We start from the raw sequence: 19,201 nt of genomic DNA, 5'->3' as shown, positions 1-19,201 counted from the left end.
AAGCCCTATTTGGTTGTAAAATTTTCAATTTTCATTCCAGTTGCACTAAAATGGTTGTAAAAATTTGAAAAATTAGTCCGACCAAGTGAAATTTTATTTACTATCTATGTAAATAAGAATAGGTATCCAAAAATTTTAAAAAGTTGGAAACATTACAAAAATACTGTAGAAATCATAAAATCTGCAAATTTTATGAAAATGTCAGAATTTTGGAATATGAAAAATGAGGTTATACGAATTTCAACCTTTTATTAGTTAAAACATAGTAATGTGACAAAATATAATTATAGAATGTACTTTTATTATTATTAGTAATATACGAAATTATTAAACTATTATGTAATAAATTTCCGGGGTAAGTTTTGTCCCATTTTATAGAAGGAATGGAAATTGAGTACAAGGCGCCGTGGCTTAGTTGGTTAAAGCGCCTGTCTAGTAAACAGGAGATCGTGAGTTCGAATCTCGCCGGGGCCTGGAAGACCACTTTTTATTTTTTAAAACAACTCTTTATTGTGACATGTGTTAAATCTCACCCACCTAACACCATCATTATTTTTGTAAAGATAATAAAAAGACAAATTTACAAAATTAAATCCTTTATTGAAATGTACACCTTTTATTATCACTTAATCCTAGTGTTAAGAGGATTCACGACCTTCCCGGCCATGAGAGTTACATCTATTTCAGAATCGATGACGAAATAAAGAAACGGATGATCGGCTTTGAAAAGCACAGGTTTCGATTGATGCAAGTATCCTGAAACGCAAGAGCAACTTCTTATTATATGACTGCATTATTTACATTTCCTTCCTCTTAATAACGAGGCCGACACTTATTTTAACATTAAAACATTGTCTCTCATAATTTCCTAACACAGTTTTGACATTTTGTAATTCGACGGGCTAAGTTAGTGTTTAAACTAAACAATATCTGTAATTATCAAACAATTATTGTGTGAAAGCACCGAAACATCTCATCTATTTAAATGTTTTGTTGCAACATTTAAATAGTTTTTGTGTAAGGTTGATTGCGTGAAAAAAATTAAGATGGACAATGAATGAGTCTACTTACGATTGTTGTTCATTGTGGAAGGATCTACGTAGTTTTTTATGTTTACGGTTATTGCTTGTTCTATGTTTGTTACGTAGATTCCTCTGTCGTTGGTCATAGGGGTGAAGTCTGCTTGGCGAGGCTCAAACACCCTCGTAATCCCCATCTGAGAAAATAAACGGAAATTTAACTTCTAAGTAGCTCCAGGAAGATTCATTATGTCATGCTTAATAATTACAATAATTAAATTACCTAAAACTAATGTAAGCGCTATCAATCATCAGAATCTAAACCTTGCGCTGGAGGTCATTTTTTTCTATTAAAATGCAAAACAAGTCAACAAAATTAGAAAAATATAACAAATACGATTCTCTTACCTTTTGGAAAGTTGGTGTCAAAACCACGTATCCTTTCAACATGAAGCTTGGAATTATCGCCTTAACATGAGTATATCTTAAATTATCAGTTATGTACTTTAAATTACTATTCAGTCTTAAATCACAAATTAACTTGGTAATCTGTTGGGGATTCTCAGGCAGTAGCAACAGAAGATAGTATTTTGAACTATCCAGCGGAAATCGCAGAGCTAAAGTATTCAAATGCGGAATATAATGGAAAGGCAGTACCGTATCGTAGGTCATGTAATTTATATTAGTTTCTTTATATTTCCCGTTAATCAGAAAATACAAATCACTTTCTGAATTATATGGTGGAGGCCTTTGTGTTACCACGTGGTCATCATAATATCGCGCAATGATGTAATCTACCACAGACCTTGTGTTTCTGCGTATGGTATCATTATTTGCAGGTTCATCTGTGGTTACATCTATAGAGTTTGTTGTACCATCAATTAAATTCGTTGTACTGGTAATTTCTGCTAAAGTAGTCATTTCTGTCGATAATTCAGAAAACATGACCGAGCTAGTTTCAGTAGCTTCAGTGGTAGATTCATTTGGACTTGAAGTAGTCACACTTGTCGTTTCTTTAGCTGACGTTGATGTAGTCACTTCTGGAGCTGTTTCTGTCATACCAATAGTGGCGGGCACAACTTCTGTAGTCACTACTTCTGTTTCTGTCATACCATCAGTTGTGATCGTAGCTTCTGTAGTCACTATTTCTGTTTCTGTCATACCAGCAGTGGTAATCGCAGCTTCTTTAGTCACTACTTCTGTTTCTGGCATACCAGCAGTGGTAGGCGCCGCTTCTGCCGTCACTACTTCTGTTTCTGGCATACCAGCAGTTATAGGGGCAGTGTGCGTTATCACGGCTTCTGTTGAAGTCATACCAACGGTAGAAGCAGCTTCTGTTGTGACTGCTTCTGTTTTCGTGGTCAGCGCGGCTTGTGTTTCTGTCATACCGACGGTAGAAACTTGTTCAGCAGTGGTAGGAGCCTCCGATCTCGTTACTCTCACATTTTCAGTAGTTGTTGCTTCTTTTTCTGACATCTCCTCCGTTGTACTTCCTGCTTCGGTTGTCATACTAGTAGCTTCAGTAGTCGTACTAAGAGCTTCTGTACTCGTACTAAGAACTTCAGTACTCGTACTAATACTTTCCGTCGTGGTAAAATCAGGGTACAGAGCGTTGTTAAATGAGTTGATATCAAAACCGTAAAATCTCAAAATGTCTTCATATTCGCGATTTAGGGTGACGTTGTCATGACTGAAGGTCATACCAGAAAGAAAACCTTCGTCTGGAATGAAATAACTCTGCAAGAATTAATTGTAATTGGTGCATTTATCGAGAGAATTTCATTACTTTGAGGTGCCGATGAATGTCGCGGAGACCAATGCGGATAACTGAGAGGTCCGAAGGAATTCCAGAAGCTCTGTAAATTTCGGTTTCAGCAGATCCTCGGACGCCTTCTTTTAAGGCAACTAGGACACTCAGGGCTCCATAGGGGGAAATGGCGATGTTGTTGTCATTGCCTTCGTTGTGAATCTGGAAAAAATATTGTACACAACGTCTAGAAATATATTCACAAATTTCTTATTCATAAATTCAATTTAAAGTATCGACCTCGCCCTCGACCATATTAACATCAAACATGAAAGCTTCGAAATTATATTATTTACTTAAAGTTACCGTTAACCATTGTGACGATCAAAGATGATTTGAAGGCAATCTCAATTTGCTGACTCATCAAAATTATTATTTATTTAAATCGAAATTAATCATAAACATCGTACAATACCTGAACGGTATACTTAATCTAAAGGTCAATGGCATATTTGTCTTTTCTCGAAAAAACAGATTTGGACAGATAATTGTCGTTTTCTGTCTTCGTGTTTTTAGCTTCCAATTATTAGATTCCAAAAGACCCGTTCGACAAGATTTTTAGGATCGTGGCAAATACAAACCAGATCGGGTCAGGACAAATTGCCTAATAAAATAGGAAACAATAAAGGCAAAAGTAAAATAATAAAAGTGGAGGATGTTGACACCTCGACCATTGAATTTGGACGCGGTTTTGCAATAGTAAAAAAATAATTGTGTAGGTGCATTTTGGGAAGTTGACACAACTGCAATGTATCTACCAAAGGTAGATGGTCGTTTTAGATATTACATGGAAATGAGTGATATCAGTGTAGCATGGAATTATTTCCGCTGAAGATATCTAGAAGAAAAAGAGTGGACTAAGCGCTTCTCGGAAACAACAAAAAATTACATTTCGTGTGTGGCTTGAACCTCGGCAATTGAACCAATTTTCTTGTTTAATACCTGGTTCAAACTGAGATGGAACTTTCTTATTGTACTCTAAACAATTCTAGTTGGATAAAAGTACAAAAAAAATTGTAACAAAAAAAATTAAGACAGAATTGCAGTTAACAGAAGAGATGTAGATTAATAATGTCTACTTGCCGCCAGTAATTTGAGGGCTAAATTGTTCACCACATCCACCATGACATCTTGAGGAATCCTGTGCCTATTGTGTTCGTAACAACAAGAGCTTTGATATCCATGGCACTTAATTATTATTAATAAAAACAAAAACACTTGCGGGAACATATTATTTCCCGCTCTAAAGAGTAGTTCCTATCGCTGTCGCGATTCAGAATCAACTGCAACACAAACAATAAAATTGCCGAGAGCGAGACTATAGTTAGTTGAATTTCAGGTGTTCTTTTACGGAGATGCTTCGTTGGTGCAAACGTAATTTAAAAAATAGCAGGTATACAAACAGGAGGTTGCAAAATTATAATTGGGGACCTCCCCGACACTCAATGTAGATAGAAGCGGAACATTTTTTTGTTTTTGGTAACAAATCGGTTCAAATTAGTATGTTTTTTGACAAGGTTTGATGGGATGTAATGATCACTTGGATAATGAACACTGGAGACCTTGAAATGTTTAACAATCAATGAGGATCAGTATGTGTTTCTCTGCATTTTTGCATTCATGTAATTCTACATAATTGAAAATGACATTGGGTATGTGCTAGTGACATATTTTTGTTAAACGATAAATTTGCAAGTTGTTATTTTTATTTTTGATAATATCAACGTTTTATAAAACAGTTTATGATTAAAAAGTTCATAGAAATTATTATAGAGAGAATTATGGTGGCGGAGCCATGATTGGAGCAAGCGTCTACAGAATTCTTAAAATGAGGATAAAAGTACAAAACATTTTTGAATCTTCTATTTTAAAAATTTCAGGATCTAAACTCATTTAAATCTAATTAAATATTCGACAAGAGCGTGGAAATCTATCTAAATACGGAATTGGGGCCAGTGGCGTAACAAACTATGTCTGGACGTGAGTTCCATAGGTTTGCCTAACCTAAAAAGGCTCCTAAAGTGCTTTTTTTATTTATATGGACTTTTTTTCTAAAATTTTGAAGCTCTATTTTTCCGGAACTACAACAGATGAAAGGATGTGGTTTTTGGCATCGATTTTCTCGCGCTTTTATTCCTAAGATTTCCATCCCACATATCTTGAATTTAATTTTTTTTTTATTTTAAATCAATTTAGGTGACATTTTTTCCTTTATTTTCGGAGCTTCATATCTCTGAAACTACGAGAGATACAAAGATACGAGTTTAATCATCGCTCTGATGATGGTAGCATTGCTATCGAAACGCGAGTCAGCATTTTTTGACGAAATTTGGTGTTTGGGAATAAATTGTATTTTTGATAAGAAAGATGCGGTTTTCCGTACTGTTTTTCTCGCGCTTTTATCGTTAGGAATCTTACCTAAACAAGCGAAATCAAAACCGCCGTAGGTACGCCACTGATTCTTTATAAAATTTACCGAGTTTTAATCGATTTATCGTTTTGAAAATTTTCTGATAAGCTCGAGAATGTTTTTTTCGATGGAAAGGTGGTCAAATGCGATTTTATTTTTGTACCAATCTAAACAACTCGTAAAATTTGTAGAATATTATAATTTTTTTCTTTTATCAGAACAATACAGAACATATATAGCAGCGAAGACTAAAAATTATAACTTTTTAACAATATGTTAAAATAAACTAATAAACTTTTGACTAAATTTCTGATACATGCAAATTAGATGCAAACAAGATTTATAGGCATAGTTACTGAAAATGTTTGTTTTAGTACAACACAAATTACACAAATAAAAAACTTGTTTTAGACTCTGCCAAAATTCATCAAAGTTGATGATATCATTGACACTAAAGTATGAGAATAATAAAATTATCATTACTTGCTATCTATTCATTTGAAGCAGAACGTCTTGACAGGAACCACTTTCCGGTACTCGACATCATAAAACAAGTTGTAAAATAAAACAATTAACGACAAGGTTGCTTAAAGGGTTAATGACGGAATGAGTGTCCAATTCTGGAAAATTAATTTACAAGTTATGATATAAATTTAATAATTTAAGATAAAACAAAGTGTGATTACTACTCATTTCGCAAAATAAGAGATCAAGCTAATGGCATCATCATTTCATTATGATCATTAGTTGAGCAGTTTTATTTTATTTAGTATTTAGAGTTTTTGCAATGTTTAATTGTAGCAATACAACTTCTTTGAAAGCAATATTCTACAGTTATTGAGTGTTGTTTACTATTTCGAAGTAATAAATTAACCGATTAATAAACAACTGTGTAAATAGGCAACCAAAAATACACGTAATTAACGTTTCTAGTTTTTACTTATTATAACTTGCTAATGATGAATAATTAGCAATTAATGTTGAAAAATCACCGAAAAAGGCTTCGATTACTGTTAATTGGTAGAAATCTCATTTGAAAAGAGCAATTTCGTCTAATTTGTCTTTTTTTTGGAACATAACGTTTCAAAGCGCTAGATGTGTGTTTTTTGATTTTTTTCCAGTCATCGTGCAGCCCCTTGCTCATTTGAATAAATCCCGTTGCAATTTTCGTGTGGTTTTGCGTTTGAGCCACTCCATTAGTGAAAATTTGAATTTGGCGCGCGAAATCAGTCATTGCGAGGTGCGCGAGCGACAACTAAAATGGCGAGCGATTTATTCAGAATTTGCTGTCATTTTTAGATCTACTAAAATCAGGCTGTATAAATGGCGTAATCAGCGAATATTGTACATTTTGTAAATTGTAAATAGTTTCTTGTATAGTTAGTGGTAATATTTTGTGTTGTGAGTTCGATTATAGTGTATAAATCTCAACTGAAAATTGTGTTTGTGTCTCCTAAGAAAATCTTTAACGAAGCCGACGCCGACTCTTGGAACGTTAAAAATTTCAGAAAATACACTTTGTTGAAGCATACTGCACTCATCAACCAACAATAGGTACTTTCATTGACTAAATTCGGCAGGTTTTATTTATTTTTTGCTTGGTTTCAATTGATTTTCTTTGTGTTGTTGATGTCAACGCCATTTGTTTGTTACCGGGGATTCTGAAATGTCATTTGGTAAACAACTGTCATTCCACTCCCATGGAGTCTGATAAAATGACTTGCCTAAAATGAGCCTAATTAATGACTCCCACAGATATGATTTAACAGTTCTGCTCAAATTAAGACAAATTATTTCAACATGTAACTGACTTTGACAATCAGACGCAGTCTTTAAATAATACACTCCTTAAATGGTGTAACTTCAACTAGGGGGGCCAAGTTTCATCTACTTAAAACTCAATTTTGCAGTGACACCAATGAAGTGGTTGGGAAGCGGTGAAGGAGATGCAGTTGTAAAGGCGGAAATGGACAGGGGGCCTCAGCGCACTCAGGACGATGCTGCAGTTGGTTACGTTTTCCAGAGACCCCCAGATCCAGAGTTTCCATCATTTGGACCAAAACAGCTGCGTTGGGCTCTTGGAGACGACAGTATTATTGATGTTAGTGCTGCAATAGAACTACTTTGATAACGTTGCTGCAATTTTGTTGCACAATTTTACACAAAATGCAGGTGTTATGAGCAAACAGCACAACGCTGCCAGTCCTGCTTGGACGCCAATTTGGATTAGACTTAAATAGCTAAATGACTTAAGTCTGCTCCAGAATGCTCAGTTGCCTACACGTAAATTCATGTTATAACCACATACACTCGCAGATACAAAATTTCGCGCGTTGTTTTAACAATTTATGAAGTTATTAGGTCATTATTAAAAAAGGCCAAATCTAAGATTCGAAATTTTGTGGTCGCGACTGTAGACACTAATGCGGTGCAACAAAACCAATTAATCACTCGTTATTTGTCTGCAGTATTATTGATTTTTGTCGTTTTTTAGAATCATGACAAATGGAAGTACTCAGTCAACAACAAAGTCAGCACCCCCCCAAACAGCATGTCGTACATTGGAGCAAGTTCCACAATGCCAGGACTGTATGATCTAGGACAAAAACAGTCAATTCCTTCTGATCACTTGGTATACATGTCCAATCAGATTCCAGGAGGAATGCACATGCATCCACAGTATTTACAACAACCACTGACACCACAAATGCAGATGCGACAAGGACCTGTAAGTATTATTTCTTGACTCCACGACAAGTGGAAATTGACTTTTTTTAAGCATTGTTTCAGTAGTGAACTTGAATTATTAATTACGGTAAAACGATAAGTTTTGTAAACACTGCGTAAAACGTGGACTTTGTTGATTGTGGTGTATTGTAACGTTATAAAAAATGCAGAGCGATAAGGTCGGTGAATTCTGGCATAAACATAGTAATACTGTTTTTGATTGTCAAGCAGTTTAAAAAAGAACGTCTTTTATGGAGCACGAGTGGCAATTTAGAATGAGTTGCTGATTTCAGGATCGATTTCAGTAACGTCCATGACTTAACTTGACGCAAGTCATCTTGAAATCAGCCCTTGAGATGACGATATTAATAGATAACGGGAACGGGTGTTCCATTGAAAGTCATTAAGTTGGCGTTGCTTTTTATAAACGTGTGGTATTTCTACGGAGACCGTTGTCTGAGAACAAAAGCATTTTTCTTCAAAAAAGCAACGCCGTTTCTTTTTTACTCTGATGTAGACCATAATTTAGAAGCCAATTTATTTCCACGACCCTCAAATTTGTCATTCGTTTCCACAGAAGCAACCATGCGACCTTATCGATTATTTTTGCAGTTGTGAAATTTCATGACTCACGGGAATTGGTGTACATTAGTCATTGTTTTTTGAGACAACAGCGTGCAAAAAGTTGCACTTTTTTAGCCACAGTTTTATAAATTATACATTATTCACATTTAGTGTGTAGATTTTGAATAAAATTCATTAATTTAATGATGTAATTCCAACCTTGCGCCTTGACTTACTGGTCTATTTAATGCTTGCCAAATGTGTTGATTTTGTAATGAGGATGGTTATATTGAATTTTTGAGTTTGACGGGGTATTTTGGTAAGACAAACTTATTGATTTGTTTACATTTTTCTTTAGGTTGCAAGCACGATTTGTGCCAACATTAATGAGAGTAAAGTTTTTGTCCACATGGAAATATTGATTTTGTTCTACCATTACATAAATTGCTGTTGTACACAAAAAGGGGTGTAATTCAAGGAGATCGTGATAAAATTAGAATTATTTATAAAACTACCATTGGCAGTTATTTGCATCTATTTCAGTATTATATCACTAAATCACTTTTGTTTTTTTAGATTATTTATTCTTTGATAAACACACTTATTTGTCGATTGATTTTATTATATCTACAGAGCGGCAATTTGTTAAAAATGAAGTTAAATATTTTAGTTTATGTGGTGTAGTATAAATACATTTACATCACATGCAACTAGGTTTATAGCAAATTAATTATAATGACAGAATAATTAGTATACAGGACGCACATAATCTTATAACGCAACTCAAAGGAAGTCACGGTTACTATATCTTTGATTTTGTTTTATGATACAAATCGTCAAAATTATACTCGAAACTGTATGCATCGCTAATGTTGCAACGCTTATTTAGGCAACAACGAACTTCGAGTTGCACATTAACTTTTTTGCATATTTTCATGGCGAAACTATTATTTTATGTATTTAGTTCTGAAAGAGTTGTAAACGTTTTTCATTTAGGTGGTTATTGACGTAATACAGTGCTAATTGTTTGTAAATGAATTAATTTAATCGTAACTGATACTATTCATCTCGATTTGTTTGATTGGGATTTGGTTTATTGCCCAATGTGTACGTAGTCGTGGATCGTGCCAATATAAAAACGGAAATATTTTTTATAAAAACCCGAATGGAATAAAAACTTCAAAAGAGCTAAATAAATACAACGAAATTGAGTGTTTTATTTTGTGGGTTGCGCGGAATTTATTTAGAGCACTAAGCTGTTTGTATTTGCAAAATTAAAACGCAAAAAGTGCTTGAGAGCTGAAGTGCTCAACGCTTATTGTTTTGAACACATTTTTCACCATTGTGGTGAGTTTATTGTCATGAGACGTTACAAATAATCTGTGGACATGGCAGAGAATTAGTGGCGTTCTATTTATTTGTGTGACCCATAATAAGGAATTTTCAAATTAGAAAAAGTGGAGAAACGTCAGTCAAATTTTTTATCAAATCTCCTCTAATACATATTTGAGCCAAATTTTTTTTTGAACAATTGTTGCAGTAGCAGAAACAAAAAAAAAATCCAATTAGAAACTAAAAAAATTGAATTGTTATGGTGGTTATACGAACACCAAAAAAATCATTTATTCTGCACCTTGAAATGTTTAGGACTAATTCTGTTGTCAAATTTCTTTATCTTGGATTTTTTCAAAGACGTGTTACTCAAAACTCACGTTTTTTTGTTTTATCTTCAGTGAAATTAGTTTGTATTTCAATGTTGTTTTATTCTATTGTCAATACTAGAAGGTTAACCATTCTTTATGGTTTGTTTGTCAACCATCTTACATATAACGAACAGTAATAAAATAAAGTTGTAATGTTAACAACTGAAATTGAGTACCAAAAGTAATTGATAAATGTGCTTACGATGCTTATTAAAACATACAACTTTTAAAACAAACTTAAAATTTATTGTGCGTCCCTAAATCCGATCTTGCATATTTACAAACATTCTGGAATAAAAGAGGTCACCATTAACACTTGGCCAGTGAAGTGCCAGTAAAATGATCTAAGAAATCCTTTATTAAAGAGTTCCAGATTCAAGACAGACGTCTGCACTTTCATTACTGAGTAATTTGAATGTACGGACCGTGATATAAAAACCACAGACCATAGCTCCGTTATCTTTATCCAATTCTGATGATTCAGAAAACAAATAATTGGGCCCTCGGAAGTGTCGCAATGTTAGAAAAAAGCAGGCCCCGTTGCGGTATAGGGGTTTGTTATTTTTATCTCTGGTGTGTCATTATTATCACCCCTTCAGTCTGCTGGTATACAATTTAGGCGCAGTTACATGTTCTATGAATGCTCGCGCTATGTTTGTAACTTTTCTCGACAGACGTCGGTCGTAAAATCTAGGATTTTCTTACAGCACTGTTTGAAATTTCCATACGTTTAATGTTATGTTAATTAGATGTCAATAGAAGACACTGCAGCTTCGAGTTGTCTTCGGCCAATGAGGTTGTAGCTTCGGTGTTTTAATAATAAATACGAGTAAGAAAGAAAAAGGTCGTTGGAAGGGTTAAGGGATGTATAATCCAAATCCCATTTACCCGATATGATCGCATAATGTGAATATGGGTATGGTGTAGTCAATGGACCTGCACGACGAGTATGTAACTTGGGGGTCTAGGTACTTGCTGCAGTGTGGCGCAAGCGCGCCCATGGTTCTGCTTCTTTGTTAGCTCAGTTTAATTCCGAATGCCGCACCTTGTGTTATGAATTCGGTGGTACGGGACGCCGGACGCCGTGTTTAGTGGCTCAGTGAACGTGTTTTGCTGTGTACAAACAATGGTTATGTCGTTATGTGCCATTTAATACGGATATGAAAGATATGGGACCCGACATGGTAATTAAAGTTTTATTAAACTTGAAGCGTCCTGTAGTTTCGGTCTTATTTACTTTTAACTGCGAGGGTGTGTTGTGTTATCCTTACTAACATGCGACTGTCATATCGGATTTTGGCAAGATTTTCAACTTACGTCTAGTTTATTTCGCTGTCATCGTTGAGATATGAGTTTATTGGAAGCAACAGGTTTTGAGAGAACAGTTTGTGATCAGGTAGCCATTTTCAAGGTGGGTAGGGGTGAATAGTTGGTGGAATTGTAGATGGAGCGGGTTCTTTCGAGGTCCTTGCTGTGAATTCAAGTGGTGTGTTTTTGTTGCCGCTCCAGGACCTTTGTGTACCGTGCTAACTAATGTGGGGAGAGCCATGTTGCCAGTTCGATGGCCTCACTATTGTTTATGTTTGTCCAGGGTCTTTCCTCGCACGTTGTAAGCCTCCGACATCTACGTTAAGAGATGAGTTGCTTCTGGTGGCATGTGCATTACACTGCATAAATGCGTGTCTTTGTAAATATAAATATAGAATAAACTAATGAGAACTTTCGTGTTTCATAGTCATTGAATTAACTACAAAACATACATTTCTATTGTTAATAAACATCCAAATAGAATATAGTCCCATTGTTAATGACGACTGTTTTTATATGAAAAATGTTATTAAAGGATAACGAGAGAGATTAGGATCAATTAGGAAAATGACATGCATCCTTACGAGATTGCTTCATTTGTGAAGAAGTATAGAATCACGGGTAATAACGCGTGAATTTTACCTCTTACTTAAAAAAAGAAATTGGAGTAAGATTACTTATTAACCACCCAAGAGCTGATTAAGAGGATTTTATTTTGTTGCCAGCGGTTAAAGCCCTAAGAGGATTTTCTTCTGCTTATTATCCAAGCATTTTCTTTTTAGACGACGGAAATTGGTTACAAAATTTTCTGCATAAAATTAGTCGCGTTTCTGCTTTTATACGCACGTGAGAAAATTATGTTCAGTTTTGCATTGCTGTTCTAAGTTTAATTTTGTTTTGGCAGGCTTCACATGTCGAGAATGTCAGTAGTCTTCAAATTTAGAAAGAATGGAACATGTTCAATGATTTTCTCTTAAAAATTTTTCAGTTTAGAAATAACCGCGCGACAAACATTTTGGCACTTACCTACAGCTTGACTTGATCTGATCCTGCAGTTGCTGCATTGAAAAGTGAAAATACACGAAGATTAAATAGAGGATAAAAGATGCCGACATTTTTCATGTATATTTATGAAATATCCGTGTTAATTACTACCACTGTTAATGACGAATTTGCTTTTTTATTAACGCCATAACTTTCTAATGATTAATTGGAAACTTTCGATAATATGAGATTTTATAATATTGGCAAGGAAGATTCGATGTTTGTTTTTATAAGGAAGTAATTTTTGCAAGCATTAGATCGGATGTCACTGAAAATGAGGGAACTGAACTTTACTTTTATAAAGAGTTTCAGTTCCTTACCTTAAAAATTTTCAAAATTTTAATCATATCTGTTGTGAAATTTATAGAAGAAACTCTGACGTCAAAATTTAAAATTTTAGAAAAAAAATAAAATGTTTACAATTTGAAATCTCTCAAATATTTTAGTGTTACTTTTATTCACTTCACTTCTTGTTTATGCCCCACATCTAAATTTTATAACTTGTTTCTACACCATTATGATAAAAAAATAATAAAACGACGACAAACTGTAATTTCACAATTAAATGAAAAAACAGTTTTCGTTTGGAGAACGCAATTAAAAACCGAACAAAATCTGAAGTGATCCCAGTTTTACGTTTCTACTTTCTCGGAGGCTGTAAAATCCACTAATATCATGAATTTCAAATAAAAACTTTACAACCAAACTATAAACGCTTAAAAAAAATACAGCAGCTGCATTCCTGGAAACCTTAAAACACTGCAACCTGAGATTATTGGACCAAAAGTGCCCGGAAGTAGACATTATCGGATAAGATTGGGTGTTATAAAACGAATTTGTTTCGGGACTGCCTCACCTTTTTAAATTCGTATCAATTTAATGAAATTGGAGGCAAAATATTTTTTTCGTTTTTTGTTGTCTTTACATTCGTTTCGTAAGCATTCTCAGTACTTCTCCGTGTTTTTGTTAATCACCGTATGTGTTTATTTAAATAAACCAGCGCATTACATTACGTTGTCGTTCCTACTGCGATAACGGTTTTATTATCCGGGTGTTTTGAGTTGGAATTCACAATATTTGAAGAATTAAACACGTTATTATGGTAAATTATGTGATACTAGCAGTCGTATCCTCTTAAGAAATTTATTTGTTGAGAGCCGTGTAAAACAAGCATGAGTAAGAACGCTCCTGAAAAAAAATTCACGAATAAATTAACTTATTCTATTAGGAAAAGTAACGTTAAATGAAAAAGTGTCAATTTACTTTGTTACAAAATACAATTAACAACGGAACTTTAGTTTTAGCCACCATGTTCAGCAAAGCCAGTTCAACAAAAGAGACTTCCAAAGTTGAATCTCCATTTAAAATGAATCGTCCCGTTTCGTTTAAAGCTGAAATCACTCGAATAGCTCTATTCTACTCTCTTTCGTTTTTTAATTTACTTTTGATCTTTGTACGAACACCACTACATCGGATTTACCACAGCCTAGGACTGACTACGGGGCGGCATTTGTCATTGTCTGAGCTTACAAATCGTACCGAAGACACGTGAAAGCCAAGCTCGAAAACCGATATTGAGTTACTTGGAGAACTCCTGTAGCGGTGGTTTCGCTAATGCTAGGATTAGAGTATTACTTTCATTGTCATAAAATGTTGCAATTTTCAAGAGGTCAGTTATTCAGGGAGGGTCACATTCTAAAGATTGTGCATATTAAAGTGTCTATTGAATATTTTAGTTTTTAGTCGTTGGAATTTCGAAAAAGTACAAGCGAGCTTTTATAGCTAACTCGAGAAGGAAAGGGTTAGTGTTTTATGACGAATGAAGTGGGAAAATTAATGGTGTCTTAAAAGCACTCCATTTGTTCACAGCTAAATATAATAAACCCACTCAATTTTTTTGTTTGTGCTTTTATAAACAAAATATTATTGGAATTATTTTTCCATAAGTGATAAAATGTATATTAGTTTAAAAAATTCATTCTAAATACAAATCAATATTTTGGGAACACTTGACTGAAACACACTTTTTAAAAAATATGTAAATAAGACAGACATGGATTGAAGTGGGTTTCAAGCGAATGTTTTTTAGAACTATTCGAATTACATGTTTCTATGTCTAAACAAGGACAATAGGAGTCATTTCTGAAACTGAAATAAAGGAAAAAGGATAATTTAATTTTGTAGGGGCTACTAAAAGTTTTTGCGAAATTACAGGGTTGGACCGCATAAAACTTTTTCGGACTTTGCATTCAGAAAGTTAACTAACTGTACCAAAAGATCCAGCAATATCTCTTTGTCTTCCTTTACCTTTTTTTTTCTTTTTTTTTATTATAATACATATCAGCTTGGAAGTTCTCAACATCCACCTGAATATTACCACGAATTTCATAGAATTGCGATATCTCGAGTGCACTTTGCCCCTGCACTAAAAATTTAATTGAAGTACCTCCAAGGCTCATGATTTTTCTCCTAAGTAGGTTCATTACCTTCGTGCTAATCACGAATTTACTTTCCCCGCCGTTGATAAATTGTCGACATGCACCCCATAATTAAAAGGAAATGAAATTGGTTTGGGTAAAGAGTGATTGAAAAGATTTGCATGTTTTCAAGGAACTACGTACAGGGTGGGTACATAGCTATGGTGCCGTAGTGCAGGTGGTTGGCGCCGCCCGATTATTACGTGCGGGTGCAGTGCGACGGGTGCGGTGCCCGAGTATCGACCGGCAGTCTGGCTGCCCGACGAGGTCTAGGCCAAAGACCCCTTAGGTCGCGACCTCGCCACCCTCTGCTGATGACATTATGTTCATTTTTAATTACCAAACGTAATTGAACAGTCACTGCAATATATTAAACTTGCGAGTGTGGATAGAAGTTGTTATTACCATTAGCAAACGTTCAAATTAATGTTTTCAGAAGCCTGTTATTATAGGTTGAAAGATTGTATCGTTAGCACTATTAGAAGCATGGTTGGGCTATATGGTAGTTTACTGCAGGACTTTTACTTGTCGTGTTCAGAAGTTCACAAGTTGCGAGGAGGATTGTGGCCTCAGCTGAAAATGTCTATTCGATTTCAGTTGGGGCTGCAATAGTGTTCGGTACTAATCTGTAATATCCATCTTCATCTTTTTTAAATTATTAAATGTATTCATGGACAGGCATTAACGTCATTATAATCAATATTCATGCCACGGGTTGAATACTGGTGCAATATTATTATGAATTCAGAGATACCAGCCTGAATTTTTTAAAATTCTTTTAAAAAGTTAAATTACCAAACTCGTTCCTTACTTCCCGGGCGAAACATTTTGTCGTTTGAGCATCAAATTAACAGATAAAAGTATCAACCTTTGTTTGAATTGCTAAACTAGATTTTAATTTTTGAAAAAAATGCTGTTCATTTCCGTGAAGCTGCTATCGAATTATCTAATTATAGATCAGCAGGTTCATATCGTAGCGTTTAATCTGAAAGTTTTATGTTGGAATTGACATTATTTTCTCATCATAAGTTTAATTTCGAAGCGGATTCGATGCTGCAAAAAATACATTACGGAAGCATTTTTTGTGGCTTTTCTCTACATCGAGGAAAACAAATTCCAATTTAGTTGCTTAATAGATAAACCATTGCTAAATACAACTCGTATTGTTAAAAAATAAACATTCACGTAAAGTTGGTCTCTTGTTGTCTACATGGTTATTTTATTACGCTATTGTCTCATTCGTTTTTTGCCAAGACGGTCTTGAGACAAGCGGAATTCGCGGAATTGCTAGACTTGTAGCAATTAAACAAAATACTACATGTTCCACTTTTTTTTTCAAAAAAGAGAAGCAGCGTTATATCTTTTTAAATGATAAATTTCACTTCAAAGTTGGCTACGAATCCAAATGAAACTTTCTGAATTGCTTAACAATTAACTCAAGACATTTTCAATAAGAGATACCGACTGCTATTTGCCAAACATGGCATTCACGCTAAACAGACATTTACGGCGGAATCAAAATTCGTCACGCTTTGATTGTAGTCTATTCTTGTTCATAAGGTCACTTGGGGTGAAATTTATCTCTTGATTGGGCGTCACTAAAGGTGCATTTACAAAGAAATTAGTACGTGGACGAGGATTTAGGCAGGATCCAATAATTTATACCGAGACAGCTATACGAAATTTGTCTTCTAGAGTTTGTCGGTCATTCCAAACCGTCTTATTGATTCCATAAATGTTTGATTCAGTTTGGGGACGACCGGAAGATGTATTTAATGAATTTTTAAAAATATACAACGGGCGCTCCGGTAATCAACAAACCTGACGGGAATTTGAAAATTTTAATTTGTTTCAAAATACGGTAAATATAACAGTCGCTTGGTTCTTTACCATTAGCTCCTCGAACTGCACAGAAACACGCGAATTTCCGCCTAAAAACAGAGCCACGTAAATCAATCTTTTGGTCTTAAATTCCAAATCCACATGTAAGTTCTCAGGACTTTTCCTAACGACCACTCCATTTATATCTCTCTTAAGAATGTTGGAACAAATTCGTGCTGTTTGCTTTATACAAAACAGTCGGCGAAAACGTGAGGTTTTCGTTGGTTTTTGTTAAATGAAGTTCTCGCTGTCGGATTTTCCGCGACCTTGCTAAAGAAGTGCTTCGTGTGACATCAGCTTTAGTGCCCTCACTGGCGACCGAATGAATAATGGCAGAACGCAACGGGGAGATTTTTCCTGCGACGCAATCGAAAACCGGAGTCGGTTACGAATTTATTGATTGTTACATGAAGCTGCACGCAATTTAATAGTTGGAGGAAAACTAGTTATATAAGAGTAATCCGAGTTGAATTTGGGCCGAAAATAAACACTTTTTATTAAAACATCACAAAAAACGTACAACTTCGTGCTGGGAGGCAAAACCTTGGAAAATCGTTGCTGAATCTTGGGCGGTTTTTCTTTGAAAGCAAAAATGTTGGAAGTTATCAAGAATGAAATTGAAACTCTGCTGTCCGCGTCAGCGTTCTCAAGAAAAATCCCGTTGCTTTGTAGTTTTGGTTGTTACAAACGGCATGAAAATTGACCCAATTGTAAGAGTTGTTTGGAACTTTTTGTAAAGTATCTCGGAACTGAAATTTCTCACTGACCTTTTCCATTTTTTTCAGATTGCTCCCGCAGCAAAAAAGTTATGGGGTCTAGAGGCAAAAGACGCAAAATCATTGGCATTAAACCACCTGAACCACGAACAAGTATGGAGAGATCCAACATGGGCAGCACCAGGTAAGAAAAAAACCTACACGAAAATTTTAAAAAACGCTTCTACTCGTTTTCAAATTTTTTCAACTCTGTCAGCTGCATGTGGTCAATTCCTGTTTCTATTAAAAACTGGTTCCATTTTTTTAAATGGATTTGGCATGATTTACAAGAATGCTAATTAATTTCATTATTTATACGTCGAACGAAAGAAGGAAGTGTCGTTTATGCCAATCATTTTGACTTTTAATTTGTATTGGAAATTTTAATTTTTGGTTATAAGATTGCATGTATGTATGTAGCTTGTGCCACGAACTGATGAATTATGGATTTTGCGCGTAGGCAGATTGGGGTTTATACTGTCAAATTTGTGGCTGGAGGGATTTAGGAAGTGCCAATACCATGCATTGAACGACCTTTTATGCGTTACACGTGTAATGTTATATTCGATAATTTATAATTTGCTACACGATAAATTAAAGATACAGACCGCTCCAATTCAGTACATAAAATATGTTTTTCTATTTTAATTATTCCAAAGTTGGCGTTAAAATCGCGTGTTGTGGAGTTTGATTTTTGCCGCTAGTAGGAAAAGTCGCGATTTTCCAATTGGGCTACAGATTATGAAAGTATTCAGCGCTCGTTAAATTGACCAAACCATTTTTGCTTAAAAAACATGCAGTTTCCTGTTATTATGCGATTTAATAATGAAATTATGCTTTGTCGCGTACTCGGCATTCACCTCTAGAGATTTAGAAAATAAAAGTGGCGGTAAAAAAGAGCGAAATCCCATTATGGTAACACGTCCTCTTTTCCACCGGACAAATTACTGAATTACAAATCGCTGGTCAAAAATCGGAACACATCACGTCAATAAAACGCACCAAATATCCCGTCTAAGTGACAAGCCCAAACTTCTCCACTCTGTCCATCCCGAAGAAATAAATCAAAGCCACCCCTTACACGCGTCGGGAATGAATTATGGCTCGCTAACTTCACCGTTAGCTTAACTCAAATATATTTTTCTTTAAATTACCAAAAATAGAAATGTTCTTAATTTACTTCATGTTAAAATTCGTCTTTGTTTCATAGTTATTTACACATTTTCCGTCGCGATAGTTTGCGACGATGAGTGATTGAATTTGGATTGCCCAGGGTAGTTGCTAGGGTAACAGACGCCGACGTGACCATGGAGACTGCTGCCGACGCCCGACACGCCCATCACAAACTGAACATCGAGTGCAAATTGAATACTCGGTGGCGGCGCTTTTCCGCCAACGAATTTGTTTTACAGTAAAAAATTATTCTGTTTACACAGTGTAAACTTAGGAGAAATGTATTGATTTGAATACACGTACTCGCTGTTCAGTTGGACGTTATTAAAAAAA

General features: G+C 35.0%; 2 protein-coding genes and 1 non-coding gene across 8 annotated transcripts in view; 2 read left to right on the top strand and 1 right to left on the bottom strand.

The window, feature by feature from the left end:
- Positions 1 to 400: 400 nt before the first annotated feature.
- On the top strand, positions 401 to 474 carry TRNAT-AGU (transfer RNA threonine (anticodon AGU)). The gene has a single exon. It is a non-coding gene; the product is annotated as a tRNA-Thr (tRNA).
- A 105-nt stretch (positions 475 to 579) lies between these two features.
- Positions 580 to 4,214, bottom strand: LOC148175036 (uncharacterized). Its single transcript, XM_088037367.1, has 5 exons — positions 3,910 to 4,214; positions 2,806 to 2,988; positions 1,428 to 2,756; positions 1,072 to 1,216; positions 580 to 756 (listed from the first exon to the last, which is right to left on the bottom strand). Exons 1-5 carry the CDS (start codon positions 4,054 to 4,056, stop codon positions 623 to 625), a joined length of 1,938 nt encoding a protein of 645 aa, XP_087893493.1. The 5' UTR covers positions 4,057 to 4,214; the 3' UTR covers positions 580 to 622.
- A 2,250-nt stretch (positions 4,215 to 6,464) lies between these two features.
- LOC148175035 (pumilio homolog 1-like) overlaps positions 6,465 to 19,201 on the top strand; it is a 37,212-nt gene continuing 24,475 nt past the window's right edge. For 5 of the 6 annotated variants that reach the window (XM_088037497.1, XM_088037496.1, XM_088037495.1 and 2 more), the window contains exons 1-4: positions 6,465 to 6,790; positions 7,147 to 7,337; positions 7,731 to 7,964; positions 17,726 to 17,840. In XM_088037497.1, the coding sequence (XP_087893623.1) occupies positions 7,155 to 7,337; positions 7,731 to 7,964; positions 17,726 to 17,840 (532 nt within the window). In that variant the 5' untranslated portion in view covers positions 6,465 to 6,790; positions 7,147 to 7,154. Of the gene's footprint in view, positions 6,791 to 7,146; positions 7,338 to 7,730; positions 7,965 to 11,272; positions 11,415 to 17,725; positions 17,841 to 19,201 lie in introns of those variants that run through there. The other variant, XM_088037498.1, reaches the window with a different exon arrangement.

Source organism: Gnatocerus cornutus, chromosome 5 (genome assembly GCF_029298725.1).
Source record: "Gnatocerus cornutus isolate USDA-ARS CGAHR chromosome 5, icGnaCorn1.1, whole genome shotgun sequence".
Taxonomy (NCBI): domain Eukaryota; kingdom Metazoa; phylum Arthropoda; class Insecta; order Coleoptera; family Tenebrionidae; genus Gnatocerus; species Gnatocerus cornutus.
This window is presented reverse-complemented; position numbering and strand designations above follow the sequence as displayed.